We start from the raw sequence: 16,717 nt of genomic DNA on the forward strand, positions 1-16,717 counted from the left end.
GTGAGAGGATAAAAAAACGTAATGTTACTTTTCCCCTAGAAAATGAGAAAATGTTACTTTTTGAGGTACGTAGTACATATATATCGATGTTTTTGAGCTGTGTAAATGTTATATTTGACTAACTGCCACTGGCAACACCTGACCAGCCCCTGCTTGTCATTTTGCTGAAGAGAGTGCTCGGTGCCGTGTCCAAGTGGAAATAGATATTATCAGAAAAAAGTAAGTATTCCTTTGAAGTTATTTTTTAGTTTTTCTGAAAGATTAGCGTTATATAAATCATGGCTTTCATATTAATTTGATATGTTTCGAGAATGTGAAAACACAAAGACGGAGTTGCGTGACCGCGATTTGTTACATTGTTTCGTATTTTTCGTATGGCCTTAGATTGCGATCGTGTCAAACTTAGAAAATTTTATATAATGCTCGTTATTAGTTCTTAAAATACATATAATTAATGACCTTTGATCAGAAACGAATTGAAATTTGGCGTGGTCATGTTTCATTTTTTTTTGGTACTACCCTTAGTACAGTGAAAAAAAATCTTATTGTCCCCAATTTAAAAACCTGAGCGTTACTATTATGGCAAGTGAACATTAATTATAACTAATAAGTAGTTCTTCAAATTAGACGGTAAGTAATAACATATTAATCAGTTTGAATGACTAGGCACTGTGAACATTGAATATAAATCTCAGTAAGATTCAGTACTTAGGCATTCACATCTTGTGTTTTTTGTTTGCTGTGCTTTGCTGTGCCTATGTAGAAAATATTATGCCTATTATGCCCGTGTGCCCTTCTTAGACTCCTGAATTTGTAGTATACTCATTAGTTTCTTACAAGACAATGAAAACTTTGTATAACTTTACATACTTGAAGAATAAAATAACTACCCTCCACTATTTTTTATAACACCACATTTTTACTTAAACTCCTTTTCGTGAATAATGTATTTGTATTGTTATTATTTCATCATCATTAGTAGGTGAAAGTGGAGCAGCAAAAATGTAGACTTTTTACTTTCTAAGTATAAAGTTATCATGTTTGTTTTTTACTTAAGCAAAAAAATATTACATGGTTAAAACTTGCATGTACCATTATCCGAAATTGCAAACAATCTGTAGTGTGAGGGCTTCTGCCTCTTTTTAACCGACTTCACAATAATGAGATAGTAATGCTATGCGGATGCTAGTAATTTTTTTTATTATTTTTGTTGGTTGGCATAATCTCAGTAGATTAATAACTGATCGGAACAATACTTTTTTGTTTGAAAGGGTATACTTTCCAAATGGTTTGATCGTCGTCAAGTCTAGGATCTGATGATGACCCTGAGAAATCAAAGACATCTAACGAAGATTGTAGGTATAGAGTACAAGCTTGTAACTCAGATGTGTCTCATAACCGTAACACTATAAAACAGTGAAGGTTTAGATCTGACCTGATGATGGAGAAGAGAGAAAGTAGAGGGAATTCTGTAAAAGTTTCATAAAAATGTTTTCCACTACAAATAAACGTAGATGCATCTTCTAGTCACAAAACATTTTTTTATGTAGGATGAAGCTTTACACAGAGTGTTGTTTTGTAAAGTAAAACTGTAAACGTTAACATATTATACAGATGTTCTCGTCTTGTGTTAACTACTGCACATACTTTGACAAAATAAAGTCTATGTTACTCCGGAAGAGTGTTGCTTTCCAAAGGTGAAGTAACTTTAGAAAATAGGTCTAATAAAAAACTACTAGTTTTTTTGTTTATCTATTACAAACAAAATAATATTATTATAGATTCATACTATGCATTTTGTTGCTTCGTTGCATCTGTAGAAAATAAATAGGATGATAGTTTGCTCATGCGTTCTTGACCTTGTGGATGCACCGCTATTAAATTAGACGTGTTACAAGGTGGCTTGCCGTAGGATATCGTCCATTTCAATGCACCATTATCCTGAATCATTTTCCTTATTGTCCAGTGTGATGAACAACTTCTACATTACGAGATCGGTTTTGATAAGAAAGCTGTTAATGATACTGGACATTGTTCAACTTATTTTCATCCTTTGTCAAATTTTAAATGATGAAAGTAACTTTGTTAACTCCTAACTTCTGATTCAATATGAATGAAAGGAGATTGGGCAAGAATGTATGAAGTTTGGTCCAAATGTCCACCACGAACGAGACCTATATAATTAAATAGTCCACTTAATTTAGAGTAACTTTTACTAAGAAAGTAAAAAAAAAACAATGCCAAAAAAAAGTTATAGCCAAAAATGTATTCTTAATTTTCGGTAGATTTTGTATGTTATCATTATTATTTTTTATTTTATTTCACTTCCATTTCCGCACTTTATCTAAAACTAAGATGAGTAAGACACATTTGCATATAAACAGCCCATATTTTTTGCCCGATGGATGACGAATCACTAACCAATTGAGGCGCCAGAAGTGCTTGAATATACTCAGCGGTGCCTGGATCTAAGAAAGTTCGATGTCACTGGCGGTGTCTTCTCTCTAATAATGAACAATTCTATTTTGTCAGAAAGTACGAAAATCGAACATCACGAATGGTAATTGAAAAAATGAAATTGATAAAATCTGTGCAATGATTTTTTTGATTTTGCTATAACTTTTTTCTGGCATTATATTTTTTTTTACTTTCATAACAAAAAATGTTCTATATTTAACGGGCTATCTAGCCATATAGGTCTCGTTCGTGGTGGACATTTGGACCGGAATCGCCCATTGTCCTTTGTAGTAGTACTTAGACTGTGGAGGGGGCTATTTTTTATCCGGATATGGGAAATATAACTAAAGATTGGGTTGGACTGCGGGAATTACAGTAACTGGGAAGTGGGAAAAAAGTAAGGGTGTTTTAAATTAATAAAAACTTATCTTAGAATATACTAGACAATATTGTTTTAAAAGTGGTTATTCTATCTCATTTATCTTATCTCCTTTAAAATAACTTGAATGAATCATTCTGCTTATGAGGCTGCCCATAATGACATTGAACTTCTACCTTGTATATTATTTATTATTCTTTGAAATTATAGGCATGAAAAAAAAATTCCATAATAATAATTAAGTTTTTTATAACACTTTTTAAGTTTCACCAACATTGCCTGTAAGTTTTATCCCGTTGTATGTCAGAGCGCAGATATACGCGAGACACAATTGATTTTCTATCGTTTTATAATTAGCGAAATGCAACCAGTTAATGGAATGGATCTTTTTAATCAGTTAATCTAGTTGTAACACTAAGCTAGCATGATTGAGACACTTATTCTTCCATACTGAGGACATAATACAACTGATAGTGTCAAAATTCAACTTTTTGATAACAAAATGATTTAATCAATCAGCAAACATATTTATCTACTTTCCAAACATGATAGTGAAGAATATTCGTGAATCTATACTAATATTATAAAGAGGAAAGCTTTGTTTGTTTGGTTGTAATGGATAAACTCAAAAACTACTAGACCTATTTTAAATATTCTTTCACCATTAGAAAGCTATAGGATTATCTGGGAGTAACATAGGCTATATTTTATCCCGGTGCGGGCAGTAGCCCCCACGGGACGCGCGTGAAACCGCGGGAAAACGGCTAGTATGTAGTATAGTAGGCAAACTAGTCTTAACTTGTAGGAGGCTTGTTACTATTTAATTCCTAATTTTTTTGGCCAACCTTTAGTGCCTTCTGATACACTGTTTCTGAAACACCATAAGTACCAACTAAACTTAAAACACACAAGTCGCTTCCCAGACGTAAGGTTCGTTTTGAAATCATGCAGCCGCCTGCAACTGCCGAAGCACATGCCAATGATTTTTAGCGAACAACATTTTTAACTACATATTATTTTTATTACAATATTGCCCGGGTAACTGGGTTGAGCAGGTCAGATAGGCTGTCGCTCCTTGTTAAACACTGATACTCAACTGCATACGGTTACATTGGGAACCGACCCCTGCATAGTTGGGAGAAGGCTAGGCAGATGATTGTATGATGTTGTTCTAGGTGTAGGGGCCGCCTCACATGCTATGCAATCAACGAGTATATTACCGATAAAGAAATAACTTAAAATTAATAAAAGCAACATACAAAAAAAAAAATAACTATAAAACGAAGTTATGCTACACAAAGATATACGCAATATTATAATATAAATAAATACTTAAATAATATACTACATACTACCTACTATATTACATTAAACGCCTTCCTCTCTTCTAACTCTTTGCTGTGCCCATCAGGGTCCATAATTGTGACTACCACTATTATTTTATATTTTCCACCAAATGTACATTATGGAATGCAATAAATGATATGATATGATATGCTTGCGTTCGAATTTTTTTTACCGTATTTTTTTTAACCAATTGTTAATTTAATTTAGACCAGCCGTTTCCACACTTTCTTATTTTGCCAAAGCTGATGATTTTACACCCGCTATGTTACTGAATGCGGTTTCTGATTGTTGAAAGTTTCAGATGTTCTTGAGACAAGACATAAGCTCATGCCATTTCTGACTAATTATGAAGAAACTTTTTTGTATGCATTAGCAATTCTCAAATTGAAATCTTTTCAGGTTAACTTCGAGTGCAAGGATACCTGAGCGAGGCAGATCTTCGAAGCTCTTATGCGGAAGGTGTTCTTCATCAACTCACCGGTAAGTTTCCGAGTTTGTCGTAAGCGTACAGATGCTGGTAACTTTGTTATCTTACTAATATTATAAATATGAAAGTTTGTGAGAATGTATTGATCTTTGTTTGTGATTCTTTCACGCAAAAACGGCTGGACCGATTTGTTTGAAATTTGGTATGTAGGATATGTAGGATTAAAACATAGGCTACTTTTTATCAACACAGCACGTGGGAGAAGCTGCGAGCGGAAGCTAGTATGTATAAAATTTTTTGACAGCGTATATAGTGAAAGGGAATTAATTATTAAATTATGTGAGTATACATATTATACATAAGCACTACAAAATTGTACTACCTACATGATTTCCTACCGTATCGATGACAAGAGTTCATTTGTAATTCGAAACCTAGCACTAATGTTTGTGAATCTAATATATTATGTATTAGGTATTTAGAATTATTACGAATAATAAACAGCGACGAACTTTGTACCGCGCTTGGACTTCGTACTCGAGACATGGATTTGTAATTATCGCTAGAGTAGAACAACGAATGGCAAAAGATATTGTTTGTAATGGAAAAAAAATATTATTTTAAACCGATTATAAAAATGGAGGTTCTCAGTCTGGTAGGGCTGCCTGTGCATCCTTGAGTCAAATTCGATTTAGTAATTTTGGCGCGAAAGCCTGACGGACAGATTTACTTTCGCATTAATAATATTAGTAGTGATTAAACATTGAGTAATCGCAGTCGTTGTCGAGAGATAACATTTATTAATATCATCAACAGTTATATTTTTGTTTACAGACAAAATGTTTGGGGTCGCGCTCTGCCTCCTGGACGTAATCGGCCTCAATCCGATACCGTTTATAGCAGGTATAATAGGCGCTACGGTACCGGCAGTGAACCTCCTGATATCCATACTCCTAGGATACCCGCTGGCCATCATATATCACAAATATGTCAGGAAAACCGTCGAACTCAGGAACTTGTACTTCATCGTAACAGGAATGGACTTGGCGTACTTTAACTTTGGCACGTCGATGTACCACAATGCCATCCCGGCCATCGTCATCTACTTGTCTACTGCATGTCTGGGTCCCGGCAAGATGAACGTGATCTTCACGTTCGCATTCAATATGATTTACTTGCTGGCGGGCTACGTGATGACCGAATCTGAGGACTACGACATTACCTGGACCATGCCTCACTGCGTTCTCACCCTCAAGCTGATCGCCCTCTCCTTCGACATCTGGGACGGCGACAAGTTCCTTAAAGGCGAGGAGCTGTCCAAGAACAACCTGCAAACCGCGCTCCCAACTCAACCTACGTTTTTAGAACTGATTGGGTTCGTTTACTTCCCCGCGTGCTTCCTCGTCGGACCCATCTTCTCATTCAGGAGATACAAGGACTACATCACTGATGTATTCCCCCTGGACACCGCGCCGGAAGTCTATGAGGAGCTCGCCTTGAAGCGGCTGTTCCAGGGAGTCTGCTACCTAGCCGCCTACCAGATTGGAGGTAATTATTATTATTTAAATGAAACAGCTTCATACTTCGACATATTTTAACGTGACATTCAAAATAACAGCACTACAGAATGTCACTGAAATCGATACTTATTTATTATTTCATTCGGCCTTCTAGGCCAGAAATAGGTATTCCAGTTGGTAAATTAGTCAATAAAATACTAATGCGTTTTCATTTATTTCAGTTTCTGTGTTCAGCATGAAAAGTATGCTATCGGACGAATTCCGGGACACTTCAATATTCTACCGTCACTTCTATTGTGGTCTTTGGGCGCATTTCGCTCTATATAAATACATTTCCTGTTGGCTGCTCACAGAAGGTAAACAAACTATAATTATTCTTATCTCTGAACATTATCTTATTTATATGGTTTTACTATTTACAAAATATTTCAACATACAACCTAGATACAATCGGTAAACATTAATGATGTAATGATACGTCATTATTATATTGTTATCAGTGGCCTGATGTGTCTGATAACGATTATTTAGTGACTGGAAATGCATATGTATACCTAAATACATAATAATATACAAATCGTTTCAATTGGGTAATAAATGCAGTCGTGTCAAGTGACATTTAAAGACAATTGTTCGATCGTGCGGACAATGGTTAATGATACAATCGGCTTGAGGTCATTTCACTCTGTTTAAATTGGCCAAGTTATACAAATTGTTGAATACATACCCTTGCGTTAGAATATGTAGAACGGATTACGCAGTTCTTTGCTTATCATTGGAATTAGGTTATTGACTAACAACAAATGGTTACAAGACTTTAATTATTTCTAGTTCATTGAAAACTATCTAGCTAATACAAACAGTTGTTTTTTTTATTTGTACCCTTTAGGCTCTGAAGCTACTGAACTGATCTGAAAAATCTTCCGCTATTGGGAAGCTATACTAGCTATTCATTTACATATTATCTTTAGCATGAAACTATGCAAGTACTAATATCATCATCAACTTCCAAGCCTTTTTCCTACTATGTTGGGGTCGGTCGGCTTCCAGTATATCCAGATGCAGCTGAGTACCAGTGTTATACAAGGAGCGACTGCCTATCTGACCTCCTCAACCCAGTTAACCAGGCAATCCAATACCCCTTGGTTAGACTAGTGTCAGACTTACTGATTTCTGACTTCCAGTTATGACCGTCCATCCTACAGTTTAACATGCCATCCGAAACATAGTTATTGGTGTCCAAGATATACTTAGATAGTACATACAAAAGAAAAGTTGCATTGGTACTTGCCTGACCTGGGATCGAACCCACTCACTGATACTTGAGAGGTTGGTCTTTACCCACTAGGCCACCGTGACTCCAAGGCTGTTATGCAAGTACTAACAATGTCCGTGTATTGTTACAGCCGCATGCATCAGATTCGGACTGTCGTTCAACGGGTTCGTGGGCCCGGTGAAGACCCTGACGAAGTGGGACGGCTGCAACAACATCAAGCTGATGAGGTTCGAGAGCGCCACTCGCTTCCAGCACTACATCGACAGCTTCAACTGCAATACGAACCACTTCGCGTCGGAGTACGTGTACAAGCGTCTCCGCTTCCTCGGCAACAGGAACCTCAGCCAGCTCATCACCCTCGCGTTCCTCGCGCTGTGGCACGGCACCCAGTCCGGCTACTACATGACCTTCCTCAACGAATTCCTCATCATGGTCATGGAGAAGGACATTGAAGCGATACTCACCAAGACGGCGTTCTACGACAAGATGTGGAGCACCCCCTACGTGAAGTACCCGCTGTATGTGATACTCAAGACCTACACTATAGTGTTCATGGGCTGGAGCTTAGCGCCGTTTGACGTTAAGAGCTTTGGCAAATGGTGGTCCATCTACTCGAGTTTATACTTTTCAGGATTCATATTGTTCTTGCCATGGTCATTTGTTTACAAGCCAATGATTATAAAACTGTTAAAACGGAATGCCGCCAGCCACAGCAAAGCCTCGTAGGTAAATGATTAATTATACGTTTGATTATAACATTGGCGCATTCTATAGATTACTTAGCATAATGTAGATAATAATATTTAGTAGTTGCATGTTGTACAAATGTCGCATATGAATGCGAATAAATGAAACCATATGGTTGATGAGATGACTGCGACATTTATTCATGAATAATAATTTAATTTACAAAGAAACGCCTAAGTACAAGTTGAGCTGTAGCACACTCTCTCGCAGGTAAGTTAAGGCGACTAAATAATTCCTAATATTTATGTTTGAATCGTGGCAAGGAGGCGAGCTGGCCAGCCGGTGACCGTATGTCCGTTCTCTTTGACTGGCTGGAAGCAGTGTCGCCGCTCCAAAGCATGCATGTTTTTGTTTTCGTCATTTTTGTATTCTTAACTAAATAATTAAATCATGGATGTATCTATTTATACTATTAGTTTTGAACGATTTAATTAAAATAGAACGGCATAATTCGGATCCTATTACTATCCCAAAGAAAGTCCAGTCTTTTACTGCGTTTTCACAATAGAGGCTTTAGTCGCGGGTGTACGACCTCGAGACATATTGCGCGCCAAAATCGTTAGCACCGATGGTTTCCGTCCCGCGTCAACCGCAGGCGGCAGTGCGGTCCGGAATTCATCCTTCAGACTAAAACGTGGTTGATATTGATAGGTGCCTCAACATTAAGAGCTCGGTATGTTCCCAACGGCTGAGGTAACTGCAGCCGTCGACATTTCAACTTCGAAGAGCAGCGGTAGCCGTCGTCTGCACTCTTAGTATAGGAGTCAGTTGTAATATAATTTTATTGTAATATCATTTAGATACAACTTCTTTTTTACTATAATCTTTCAATTTAAATTTAAAATGCAATCATTTTTCTTTACTGCTATTCACTATCAATTTCGTCAACGAACTCATTTTACAAATTTTTGCGAACTCTTGAACTATCTGCAATCAATTGACAAGATGGTGGACGAGACACTGCAGCTGCAAGTGTCGCTATAGGCTGACGGCAGTTACCTCTGCCGCTGGAAACATGCCACTCGTGAATAAGACCTCTAACTTTAAATGGTTTTAGTCTTTAAGAGCTACAGTTGGTGTGCACCGGACTTTATTGATTAGATTAACTAACAGCGACTACTTACCCAATACCTTCTCGACACAGACCGGCCTAAAGCCTGGAAACCTAAAGCACACTCCCAGCAAAGATAGCAATAAGTGATCTACATATAATGAATAAGTACCTTCTACAATTACATTAAATGGCTTTCTGCTTACTTAGACTTTGAGCTAAGTTTCCAGGCAGACTTTTCCCACTTTCATTTTCATGTTTAAGGCTAGGCCTTATACTTTCGCTCGTTAGGTTAAGTTTAGTAATAGAGACCATGGGTATTCAAAGATCCGTGTATTGGGAAGCGCGCAAATATCGATCATTTCTTAAAATTAACCATTAACTGCTGACTGATGCAAGATAATAATTTGTGTATTGTGCATAAGTGAACGTTGCTATAAGTGAAGCTTTTTAATAATATGAACTTTAAGGTTTTGCACTAATACCCATACACAGGTGACTAAACATGTTTGACTATCACTAAAAATCTTTCTGCGCATCTAAACCCTTTTCACCATTTCTTCTATACATTTAAATACTCCATATTCATGGTAGACTTTTTTTTATAAACTACTTACTACTAAGTACTTTGACAAGTATTGCAGACTCATTTAAGACTTTCATCTTTAACTCCTCTTTAAAATCACTATATATTTCTGACATCCCGTTAAGCTAGCAAGTAAGTTTCGTGAGTATAGCAGAAATAGCAAATTGCACCAGATTGACATAAAAAAGAAAGTTTCATCTAATATTGGCCAGACTTCTATTAAAATAACTCGTGCTCTTAACTGTTGGTGTAGATTAGGTTAGATACTAGTCTGATAATATTATAACTTGCATATAAGGTCCAGACTGATTAGACTCCACAAAAGCGTAAACAAGCTATTTATTGAAAAAAAAAAACATTACAATGTCATAAAGCTGAACGTTCTTACATCGTACCGAAAAAACATCTATTCTTGTCTCCGATTTCGTGGAATCTGGCCTTAATTCTCTTGTATTTTATGAAATCAAACGAACTTCCACGCAAGTGACGTTCGATTGACTGTTGAACTTCAGTGATTTGCGCGAAGGATTACACTCCCGCACTGTCCCTGATCAAAATACTTCTACATCCTTCCCAAATGTTCACAAAATAGTGACTTACGATGACCAAAGGGACAAACGTGAAGGAGATACCCATATTAGAACGGACATAATAATTTTGAAAATTTTTGCTCTAAAGATGTAATGTCGAAGGGTGAATCACTGAAGTTTTATAGCGGAAAAGGGCTGTAATAGTTGTAGCCTTATTTTTACGATTGTTGCTTAGTTAGTAGTTATTTATATATATTATAACCAAACACAACACCAATTTCGCCTCAGAACTTATAATTATCAATAGGAGTCCACAGCTAGTCTATATACAGGGTGATTTGTAATCATTGCATAATCTGGTGAGGGGTATAAATAAAAATTATTTGCAATACTTTTGAATGTTGTAATTATAGATCACTCGATATAATAATGTATGTATTTACTATATGTTCAATTAATATGGTCCAGTCTTTGTAATGTTACTGTACTAGTTTGACTGATACCAGCAATGACCTAAGTACATATAAAAATACGCAGTTAATAATGAAAGGAAATATCGTAATATTGTTTAAGTACGTGAATTTGAAAAACTTATATTGTTAAAAATTCTAAAAGAGCTGCAATGTCTTAGCTATTTAATATGAAATAATAATTTATCACTTATATTGTTTTTTTCTTTGTTGTAATTTATATATTTTTATTTTTGTTGGATTTAAGAAATAAATGTTATTTAATTAATGATTTGCAAATTTCCTAAAATAAATAAAGAAACGTATATTTCAAAAACACTGTAAAGCTGAAAGAAAGTTAGAAATTTTTGTCACCAGAATATTTTCTTACTATAATTGAAAAAGATATCCTTTTTTTGGTGTTCAGCGTTTTTGAAGCTAATTAATGTCAGGCTCGGTTTCAGTCCAACTTGTTAAGGACGAAAAGATGAAAATATAGTTATGAAAAACTTGAAACTCAATTAATAGTTTATTGATATAAGCAAATGTTAATTTTCTAATTTAATCACATTGTTAGTTTATTACTTATTTCAAATGCTGAATCAATAAATCTTTATAAGTATGTAATAATAAAAACCTTTGTAAAATACGAACAATAAACTGATTATTTAACTGCAAGCAATTCTTTTATTTAATTAAATCCTCCCTGTGTGTATTCCTGACACAGTTAAGAATTTTTTTTAACTGATCTGATGATTTTGTTTTATAAAAGATCAATAGATCCTGCCCGCGTCCCAAATCAACTAATCTCTTACCGGGCGGGCTCTTCAAAATTAAACATTTTCTGAATCGGATCGGCAATTTCTGAGATGAGCGCGTTCAATCCATCAAAGTCGTAGCCGCATAGTATGTGTGTAGCTATATACATTGAAGAATGTGTTGCGAACACTTGGCTAGCCATTTAGCACTTTCTGTAATGGAAAACGCTATTGCGTGGACGTTTGTCAACAAAGTAATTAAGTGATTGCAATATCAATGTTACTTTTAATCAAGTAGATGAGTATACCTACACTGAAAATCACTTTTTTAATAAAGGTCTTCTGATCTATACACACAGCTGTATAGAACGTTCCAACTTACAGCCCTTTCACACGGCAGTCCAGTTTTGCGGGACCGGCATTTTACTGTATCCTGCAAAACTGAACTACGTGTGAACACAGCGTCCGTTTTTGCAGGATTCCCGGTTTTTTTCTGGACGAACGTTCCAGTTTCAAATCGACGGGAACAGCATTTTGCAGGATCCTGCATGCGGTTTGCTCGTATGAACACTAGCGTATAATATCTTTAGCGATCAAACAGGATCCTGCAAAAAACGGTATCCTGCAAAAAAACTGGACTGCCGTGTGAAAGGGCCGTTACATAGGTACGGTAGACTTCGATAGAGGAGTTTGATATCCATTACAAATAAAAATACACACTTTTCTTATTTATAATATTAGTAGGTATACATACATAGATAAGTTTGTCAACTTTGTTCGCTAATTGCTTGATATACCTCCCTAGAATACGAACTCTGGAGAGATAGATATCTTGTGATTGTAGGTACTAATCAGGTATAGGCACAGGGTAAAGAAAGATGAGCGGAGTAGCCATAATGCAGGTAGGTCAGACGCCTTCTTCAAATGTGTGCATGACCAAAACGATCAGTTATGAATGAACTAACGAAGCTTTCGTGTTTTTCCTAGGCGATTTTCTGTCGTGGCATGGCACCTCCGCTAGACATTTTGTTATCCATGGGTGAAGGCTAGAAATTAAAGGCACAGACACACTTCCATAACGTAAGCATATAGTCCTGGTCGTTTCATGTATTTTACCTACCAAAGACACATCATCTCCCGAGCCTTTTCCCAACTTCTAGCTGGCTGTTGGCGTCAGCTTCCAGTCTCAATAAGTGTTTTACAAGACAGTGACTGCATATTATCTGGCCTCGACCCAGTTACACCAGCAACCCAATACCCCTTGGTTTATAACTGGTGTACTAGACTTAGGTACTGACTTACTGACAAACCGTAACGACTGCCAAAGATGTTCAATACCTACCACAGACAGGCACACTTGCAATTGCACACATCACCTTACTGTACCTATCCGACTGCCAAGAAGAGTTATTTCGCCATCAATTAATGTTAGTAAAACTTCGATTTCCATAATTTTCAGTGTCAGCCTTAGTTCAATAGTCAATGCCGAAACACGTGAATATTTAATATCCGGCAACGTTGGACGGGGTTGTCACGGCCTAGGTGATGTTTACATAATCACAGCATAGGTACTTTGAGACAGGTACCCAGACTACACAATGGAAATTTGAAAATAAAAATTGAGTTCCTATATCACAGATTATAATTTACAGCCTATTTAGAGGTAAGTATTTATGATTTTGCTTGGTTCTGTGGCCGTAATTTAATCAGTGTTTGCTCAAGCTCAACTCACCTCGTGGTATGAGATTGCCAAGTTCTATGTTGACTGGTCTGCAGGGCACGTAGAGTGGGAAGGCCGTGAGAACTAACATTTGCAGCCAATCCGCGTCCTCGTTGTATATTGATCGAGTGCCGCCCAAAGCCTCACTTTCCTCGCTCACAGATAACCGTGATACGAGAATTTTTCCTTTTTCAGTACAATGTAGTTTTTACGCTTTGCTTAGGTCATTGACATGGTGGAATGATCTGTATTTAGAATTAACCTGGGTGTCCTATTACAGAGTGTAAAGATAAGTAATACATTAGTAGACCTCTTTCTGAAACCGCTTAACCTAGTACCATTGCTTAGTGTTCTACTCCTATATTTTTATTAGGTCACAAACAAACCCAGGTTAATTATTTCTAGCTCGTAGTCTGGATAGGAGATTTTTTTGTTTCATATCTGGACTTCCTGTCTATCTCCTCATTCTTGTCTCATCTTATCCCGTCTCGTAGCTAAATAGGTAACAGCAGCATGGGTCGGCCGAGGTAAGCTTGCTGTAGGTCCGTAAATGGCTGATTATTTATATTAGGTAAGTAATTTAGAGTAATTTTTGCATCTCTAGCCACCGTTACGGGTATTAGAAGCCAAAAAGACTAAAATAATTTATATTAGATATTTTTATTTACGTAGGCACCTACCGATAAATGATGATCAAAGTTATTTATTGCGATAGTAGATCAATAATCGACCTGCAGTATTCATAATAGATAGCTAGAATACTAGAATAGGAAATAATGACTAGTTATCCATAGGAGAAAGTGTTCAAACAGTCGGATATATTTAATGAATGGTTACAGAGGCGCGCTGCCTCGCGCCCCTTGGGAAACCACGCACCTGCAAGTTTCCAGCCAGCCTGCAATTTGCAACTGAGCATGATAGACTTCGATCGAAAGCTCTAATAAATAAACCATTTAACTACTTATTCAGGAAATAAAATATTCATCTTTACTGCACTGTTTCGCCTGCATTATGATGATGATCCATTTTTGGGGTTTAGACACTTTTTATAGATACCTAACGAAAAAATGCCTTGTCATACGTACGTTTCATAATAATTCATAATAAAAATATGTGGATAGAAAGGCTTTCAAAAAACACGCGAAAGTATCAAATATGAATTATATAAACAAAATCGTTGCCTTGGCTGCTGTCGGTCAATAGCAACAGTATTTTTTTGGAAAAACTCGAGGTGATAATTTCCAGTAGGTCCCTAACTTTTTCCTCCAAACCAAAAATCGATATAAGGATCGTAAGCAGTTATATACTTATACAATACTTTCTTTGAATATTAGGTATATTTAATAGGTACCTAGGTACACTAAAATTAAATATGTAACTACATATAAATAGGCAACATTATTTATTTTAAGTTAAGTATAATATACACTGACTTAGATAATACAGTACTTATAACTAAATACAATAATTGCGAAAATTTTAATAACTTTGGTCTTGGTGTTCCTTCATTCCTACACATTTTTTCTTTAGCAACTTTTACCTTAATCGTCTAATTGACAATAATAATTGATAATTGTTAAGGTAGGTATAATAGGGCATATGCTATCAAAGCGATGGTTTTATTCACTTCTTGCCACAACCATTGTTAGCAATTGCGCTTCCATCATTTTAGGGTTCCGTAGTACTAGGATGTCTATGGACGGATAGACATGGCGAAACTATCCGTCCGTCCGTCAACGCTAAATCTCGGCGACCATTAGCACTAGTAGAAAGCTGAATTTTGGTATCCGTATGGTAAAATTAAAAGTACACAAAAGTAGGTACACATAAAGTGGGTGAGTGAGTTTTTTAATTCCAACCCTAACGTGTGATGTACTTAGTTGGATAACTATTTAAAATGCAAAGGGAATTTTTAAAATATTTTTTTGATTATGTTAATAATTTGCGGAAATAATCGCTCCAAGAGTGAAAAAAAGCTTTTGAACCAGAACTTTAAAAAATATGAAAAAATCAGACTATAGGAAAAGCAAGACTGCGAGACTAGAACCTTAGCAAGTAAGTACACTACCTACTTATAATAATGAGATCAAACATTTACAATAGCTAAATACACTCGCGAGCAAAAAAATTGAATCACCATTTCAATGAATGTTCAACACTTAGCTGTAAATATTGTATCATTGGCAATCGTTGAATTTGTATAGCGCAGGGTGGTTCAATTTTTTTGCTCGGGAGTGTAGTCAAAATACTTAACAATTTTAAGATTATTTCTGATTTATCTGAGTTCCTCTTTCTCTATGACTGTTGGGTTGGTGTTAGGGAAGATCCTCGGGTCTTCGGGCATCCAGATCTTGGCGTGTAAGGTGGACCCTGGCTGCCTCTCGCCTCGTCTCGACCAGGACAGTGAATGCGCTTGAAGGTTGCTACCTGAAACCAAAAACCGTCTAAATCAAATGTATTTATTTGTACAAGTTTTTCTTGTTAGGGTAAACATACATGAAGCAGATTACTTTTTTCGTATTTCTGCATCTTTTGAATATTATAGAGACGACCTGTAATTTACAATTTGAATGTAAAGAGATACTATAGATACTGCAATGTATGTATTATAGTATTCAGGATAATCAGTATTCTTGTAAAGCACTGGTACTCAGCTTCATCCGATTAGACTGGAAGCCGACCCCAACATAGTTGGGAAAAAGGCTCGGAGGATGATGAGTATTCAGAATTATACCTATTTGAATTGTAAGAACTTTCGGAGTCAAACAGAAACATTATTATGAGATATAGTAATACTACCGCGATTGAAATAAGATCATGTCTTATACCTACTGTTACCTTAGGAAAACATAAAAAAAAATCTCGCTAATAGTCGAAGTATTCTCCTTAATTTTTACTTCTTCATGATACACTCGATACACTCCATTAACTCGTACATGTTCATACATACATATTGAACTTACATAAAAATTAAAAAATTACCTACGAACTATATTTTTTGGTGTCATATCAGAAAATGAAAAGTTTTCCTTAACATTTTCAGCACTTCCCAGTCTAACTTCACCCCGCCCAGCACCCGAAAAGAAAGAAAGAAAAAAAGAAAGAGCTAATCGCTAAACTTTTAATTATCCGCGAACAATCGGTTCGGCAGCTAAGCGCTTTCAACTTGAGGTTTATTTATCTACAATTATTTTTGTGAAACATAAAGAGGGCTAACTAACTGTTCGCAAATGGACTGGGGGACATTCGAGGGGTGCACACGTGCGCGCTGTTACGGCCCTTTAGACCCCACGGCACCCCCGATAGGGTTGACCTGTCTCGATATATTTTTTCATTGTACTGCGCTTATGATAACAAATTCATTGATATAACATTTGCTGATAATGGGCGCAAAGGGAACTGTTTTTTATAGAACTGAAAATGTAGTTTGCATTGCATTTTACTATGAATCCTGTGATCTCCAATTCATT

At 36.3% G+C, this 16,717-nt stretch overlaps 1 protein-coding gene across 1 annotated transcript; it reads left to right on the forward strand.

Annotated features, from left to right (window-relative positions):
* Window positions 1-94: 94 nt before the first annotated feature.
* Window positions 95-11,447, forward strand: LOC110373848 (lysophospholipid acyltransferase 5). The gene is made up of 5 exons (XM_021331247.3): window positions 95-219; window positions 4,583-4,663; window positions 5,445-6,158; window positions 6,352-6,486; window positions 7,537-11,447. The coding sequence occupies exons 3-5, from the start codon at window positions 5,450-5,452 to the stop codon at window positions 8,130-8,132; spliced, it is 1,440 nt and encodes a 479-aa protein (XP_021186922.1). The 5' UTR covers window positions 95-219; window positions 4,583-4,663; window positions 5,445-5,449; the 3' UTR covers window positions 8,133-11,447.
* The last annotated feature ends 5,270 nt before the right edge of the window (window positions 11,448-16,717 follow it).

Source organism: Helicoverpa armigera, chromosome 1 (assembly GCF_030705265.1).
Source record: "Helicoverpa armigera isolate CAAS_96S chromosome 1, ASM3070526v1, whole genome shotgun sequence".
Lineage (NCBI taxonomy): Eukaryota > Metazoa > Arthropoda > Insecta > Lepidoptera > Noctuidae > Helicoverpa > Helicoverpa armigera.